Genomic DNA, 6,000 nt, shown 5'->3' on the forward strand with positions numbered 1-6,000 from the left:
TGTGTGTGTGTGTGTGTGTGTGTGTGTGTGTGCGTGGCTTTCATTTGATTGATCATTGATTGGATGTTCTGATTAATTTAATTAATAAATTAAGAATGTGAAATTCATAGTATGTATTTAAACCACAAAGAACATTGCCTCTGTTTGACTCCCTTAGAATGCTTTTTAATGAGGGTGAATAAGGTACATTTCATTGTATTCATACTTCATTTCCTGTCATTATCTGTTGTGTTTTGTGTGTTAACGATGTGTGTGACTTTCCCAGTAAACAAATGTTTAATTAATTAATTAATGTATTTATTTATTAATGACAGCTCCAGGGTATCCTGAAATCAATTTTTCTATAATAATATTATTATATCAGTAGAATAAAAATTACAATCTGTCCAATATTCTATTTACTTCAGTCTTCAACTTACTGTTAAACAAACCTCAGTATGGGTGTTTTTATTACATTGCTTAGCCAGATTATTGAATGGCTAAGTGAATGAAGTGGCAAAAAAATGCAGCATATGCTGTGGCAAGGAAATTAGCTGCAATCAAGATGTTTCAGGGGTTGACCTTGAGCCCCTAGCATTTCAGTCAGTATATTTTAAACATTCTGATGTTTTCTATTGTCTCCATGCTGATGACTTTAAATTTTGGAAGTACATTATAAGTAGGAAAGATCAGCATCAACTCTGCATTTGTCTAACTGGATTGAATTATGAAACAGTGACAAATAGTATACTAACTGACATAAAAAAATAAACAGAGGAACTTCTTCACTATATCGATGTTACTGTTACCATATTGGAAGTATGTACATTAAAAAACTAGATTTCTTCAAAAACTTAGAAAACTGGATTGACAATATACTCAGCTTTGCTCATTACAGAGAAACCCTTTTGAAGGAGTGCAGTAAATTGATATGCTGTACAAAGAAAGTCATTACATCACATAAGAAGGATATAATGACAACTATTTATATTATCTTTCAGCAGTATGCAAATAGTTTATGCTTTCTCCATGCCAAATAAGCTAATACTGGAAAGCATGAAGAGTAAATTTTCAAAGTGATATGCAGAATGAAAATTTTAACTTATGAAGAATTCTTTGTTAAACTAGCTTCTTTTCTGACTAAATAGACATCACTGTGGAGATTTTATTCTATTTTTCAAGGTTGCACATGATTTGTACTTATGGGAATGCTTTGGCCTAAAAAAGAACTTTAAAGAAAAACAATAGAATACTTAATTGATTAAATGAGAGGGTAGTAGGAATTTGGAACTCACTACTTAATGAGATAAGTGTACTTGTTCACCATCACTTGAAAAGTCAACAGCTATTTATTATGAACAGTGTCTTTATCATGTTTAGTAAGGCTAAAGGGTTTTGGCCAAGGCCTGAATTCATTATTGAATTGTACTATATGGTATTAATCTTTGATGTGCAGAAACATCACTAAACATTATAACCAATGCTGCCATATCAACAGCAAACGTATCTGTAAGAAAAACTTGCCAAGACTATTATGCTGCTGTTTACAAAAACATTCTCCTTTTCTGGAAAAAAACTACTACTATCTTACAGAAACACTCTGTCTGTATAGCAATACTATTAAGGAAAGAGTTTTTAGTAATGCATGTGCAGGGTTGGTTTTAGGGGTAGGGATTGCGTTAGGGTTAGCACACATGAGTAAGGGTGGGCAAGGGAGATCCCCTAGCACCACCTCACTCATTTGTGCCACCCTAAACCCTACTCCTGCTCTTACCCTCTAAAACAAAACTTTCCCTAAAAGTACCACTAAACAAGACAGATACACACACACACACACACACACACACACACACACACACACACACACACACACACACACACACATGCACACATATTTCACATACATTAATACACATAATCATCACAAAATCTATCCCCTTCCTTAGCTTTAGTCTAACTCTAACATTTATTCTAGTTTCAGTCAGTGAACAATGGCAGATACAGTCTCAAACCCAAAGCTAAAACTTTTTGCATATCTGAAAATCTTGGCATTGTCATACACTCCAACTTACCATGACCACATGCACATCTCCCCAGTAAAAGCACAAGTCAGTGTGGTTACTTTCCATTAATCTTGCACTGACCAATGAGTGCTTTTGATAACTTCCAACACCAGAAATAATTGCTGACAACCTAAGCATTTAACTGTGTGCACATTAAGCATATATGGAGGTGAAAAAATCAAACAGTATACCTTGAGTACAGGGCACAGCTCCTTAGGAGCTCAGAACCTTAATTCTGTGTGCTAACTGCCAGCATTAAGTGTGATGATGCTATGTTCATCCCACTCCACAAAGGGGGAGCGACTACAAACCCTGGGAACTACCGCCCATTAGCCTGATGAGTCTGATATGTAAGGCTATGGAACACATCATCATGGGCCTTATAAATAAGGACATAGGGAATCTCCACACTCTGGACCCCATGCAGTATGGGTTTGTGAAAGGTAGATCATGCCTGCTCAACTTGAAAGACTTCTTCGAGTCTGTCACCAGAGCTGTGGATGAGGGCAAGGTAGTTCACACAGCCTGCCTAGATCTTGCCAAGGCCTTCGACACCATCCCTCACTCAGGAATCATAGATAGACTCACTAAACTAGGCATAAACCCCTATGTAATAAGATGGGTTGTCAACTGTCTCACTGATAGAACCCACACTTTGAAAGTAGCAGACTCTTAATGGTGTCCCACAGTGATCAGTCCTAGGTTCTCTCATGTTTGGCATCTACTTCTCTGAAGTTCAGGCCAACACAAAGAGACTCTGGCTGACCAAGTTTGCAGATGATTGCTAACTGGGAGCCATTATTGATTCTCCAAATGATATAGACATTCTACAAAAAGGCCTCACCGACACCAGTGACTGGTGCCAGAACCATGGCCTTAAGCTCAATGCCAAAAAGTACATTGTCATTCCCTTTGGGAAAAATTCAATGCCCATGAAGTACCACATAGGCAGTAGTCCACTAAACACCGAAGGTGTGATAAGAGACCCAGGGACACAGGTTGACAGCAACCTCTCCTTTGATAAACACATTGCCACTGTAGTCAGAAAGTCCTTCTATGTGGCACATCTCATTACAAAAGGTTTCTCATCCAGGAAGAAAGAGGTCATAATCCCTCCCTACTCATCCCTCATTAGACCTAGTATAGAATGCATGCCCCATTTGGTATGTACCTCACTAGACACCTACAACAACTGGAAAGGCCACAAAATACCTCACTAAGAGGATCTTAGGCCTTAGACATATGCCCTATATGGGCAGACTCAAAAAACTCCAGCTATACTGTGTCTTATTGCCTACTTAGAGGTGATCTCTGCTTGACCTACAAAGCCATGTCTGACCTAGAGCTGCTAGATATCCTACACCTAAAGAAATCCCAATCCCTCCATGCCACACGCTCCAGGAACCTTAACCTTATTACCATAGTAAACAGAACATGCTGGAGGGACAGGTTCCTAACCCAGAGACTTCCCATACTCTGGAACAAACTTCCCATTCACGTCAAGCAGAGCACTTCACTTGCTCTCTTTAAGAGAAATCTTGACGAGTGGGTGGGCAATAGGAAGTTCACCCCGGGGATCACTTCAGTGACCTTACATGACAGGGGCACTGGGAACTAACTTTGTGCAGCATGATGCCAGAGACTCTTCTTGGGCTAGGCTTATGTAGGCTCCAGGGCCGTTAGCCAAGTACACACCTATGAACCTAAACCTATAAATAAGAAAACAGGAAATATAAATTAAACTTATATAATCATTAACCTAAGCAAGTTGATATCCCTCAAAATTAAATACCAAGGAAGATGTCCAGACACAGGATGGGGCCAACAACCACTTTAATGAAACATAGCAATCAAGCGCTTTTGTCTTACATAAAGACTTCTTCAGAACTACCATAGTATAACCCATACACCACTTGTTGGTCCCATCCTGTGTCTAGACATCTTCCTTGGAATTTGGTTTATTGGTTGGTGATTTTTGGTTATCCCTCAAAATGAATTTGATAGTATATTTTCTGTGAGTTAAAATAACTCTTAATTGCCTTTCTGGCTCCCTTCTCTGATCATATTAATTGAACATATTCCTAAAACAAGACAAAATTTCACAATGATAAATGCTTATTATAACTTAGTTTGATTTTATTGGTTGTTTAAATCAAAAGAACTGTTGTCTTACACTCTGGATTTTTTTAACGGCAGTTACTTTTTTCTTAGGGTTAGACCCCAACATTTGGCTTTTCAGTTTTTTTGAGTAATAAAATGTACATGATGAATCAAGTTACTGATATCTGTACCAAAGAGTTTTGATAAATCCATGAGTCTACAGTATGCTTTCATTTGTGAAACCCATCATAACCTTGTACATACAGTAATGAAGACAGGACATTTTCAAATTTCTTGGGGTATATTGAGTGTACTTGCAGGGTTCATAATCCTGAAGTAAAGTGAATGTCCTGGCAAGTTTTAAAGTACTGGATGTATCAATCTTCATGATATTTTTACATATTTCACATCTGCTTTGAGTTTTCATATTCTTATTTATGGGTGTGTGTCTCTTTTTTTTTTTTTTTTTCTTTTTTTTTTCAGCATTCAAATGGTTTTCCAGGAGGCATTTCTACCGTATCTGATGATAACCAGCATCCTTCCCAAGCAAGCTCGAACTGTGGCCTTTCTCCTAATGCACCTCCCTTGTATACTACAATATTTTACACAGCAAGGGACAAACCTCCACCATATGCACCATGAGACAACAGAAACCGTGCTAGAATTCTTAGCCTATGAGAATTCTGGACAAGATGGAAGAAAAAGAAAACTGCGTGCGAACTTATTTTCCTAGAATCACTGTGAATTGAAACATAAGCAAATGTTCTGACATCTGATACAAACTAACTGATGATGTTTCATTACACAACTGGAGAACTTAGAGAAAACCCTTGTTTTTGACCTCCAGCTAGATAAAAATTGATGTTTTTTCTAAGTCTTATATACAAACTACAAATAGAGCTAGTCTTTTCTGACAGCATACACTTTTGAATAGACATGTTTTCTAAATTTGAGTGGGTTGCTTTCATATTTTTTCAAATAGATTAAGATAAACAACAACCAGGCATTTTTTCAGTTGTAGGCTAAACTATATTATTAATCAGTTGTATGTCAGTTTACCATCCTTATGTTAACAGTCAATAAAATGACATTATTTACAAATAACTAGAATCTGGTAATATTTTAATACCTGTGCTTTATTATTTTGGTTTTGTAGAAGGTTTTAAGTATGACAAAGAAGGAAAAGAAAGAAAAAGAGAAACTAAAAATTAAGAAAGAAGGAAATAAATAAAGAAAAATGATGACAAGACAGATATTTGTAGACTGATCTGTTGATTCTCATACTGACATCTAAGCATAGAAATTCTTGAACTGCTGGCATTAAATACATGCCCTGGGATTCATTACCAGTCATGAATACGCATGCTGCTCACTGTGTTTACAAGATTCCAAGCACCATTTCATGGCCAGCAGCATTGTTGGTAGCCATGAAATGGTGCTGGGAGCATGACCATACAATGTAAACAAAAGAACTTGCATGTAAGCAAAGTATTATGACAGCACACTCAGACAACTTATATAAAGTAATGCAGGCATACCTCTCAAACTCCTGGTGTAAGAAATCTGGACAAAGTCCAATGTAATGGGGGGACAAAGGCCCAAAAATAGAGACAGATTTTAAATATTACTCATAAATTTAGAAGGCCATGGTGGTACAGCAGTTATCATTGTCACCTCACAGCAAGTGGCTCTCCAGTTCAAGTCTCGACTGGGGCGCCTTCTGTGTGGAGTCTGCATGTCCTCCCTGTAGTCGAGTGAGTTTTAAAGACAGGCAGGTAGGTTTGTGTGTGTGTGTTTGTGTGTGTGTGTGTGTGTGTGTGTGTGTGTGTGTGTGTGTGTGTGTGTGTGTGTGTGTGTG

The 6,000-nt window shown here is 37.5% G+C and overlaps 1 protein-coding gene across 1 annotated transcript in view; it reads left to right on the forward strand.

Moving 5' to 3' along the window:
- The window catches only part of LOC122802869 (transmembrane protein 255B-like), a 972,295-nt gene extending 967,265 nt beyond the window's left edge, over positions 1–5,030 (forward strand). Inside the window, exon 9 of the mRNA XM_044072667.1 lies at positions 4,626–5,030. Coding sequence (XP_043928602.1) covers positions 4,626–4,784 — 159 coding nt within the window. The 3' untranslated portion in view covers positions 4,785–5,030. The remainder of the gene's footprint in view (positions 1–4,625) is intronic.
- The last annotated feature ends 970 nt before the right edge of the window (positions 5,031–6,000 follow it).

The sequence above is a fragment of the Protopterus annectens genome, chromosome 5.part0 (assembly GCF_019279795.1).
Source record: "Protopterus annectens isolate FY-2018-M chromosome 5.part0, PAN1.0, whole genome shotgun sequence".
Classification (NCBI taxonomy): Eukaryota; Metazoa; Chordata; order Ceratodontiformes; family Protopteridae; genus Protopterus; species Protopterus annectens.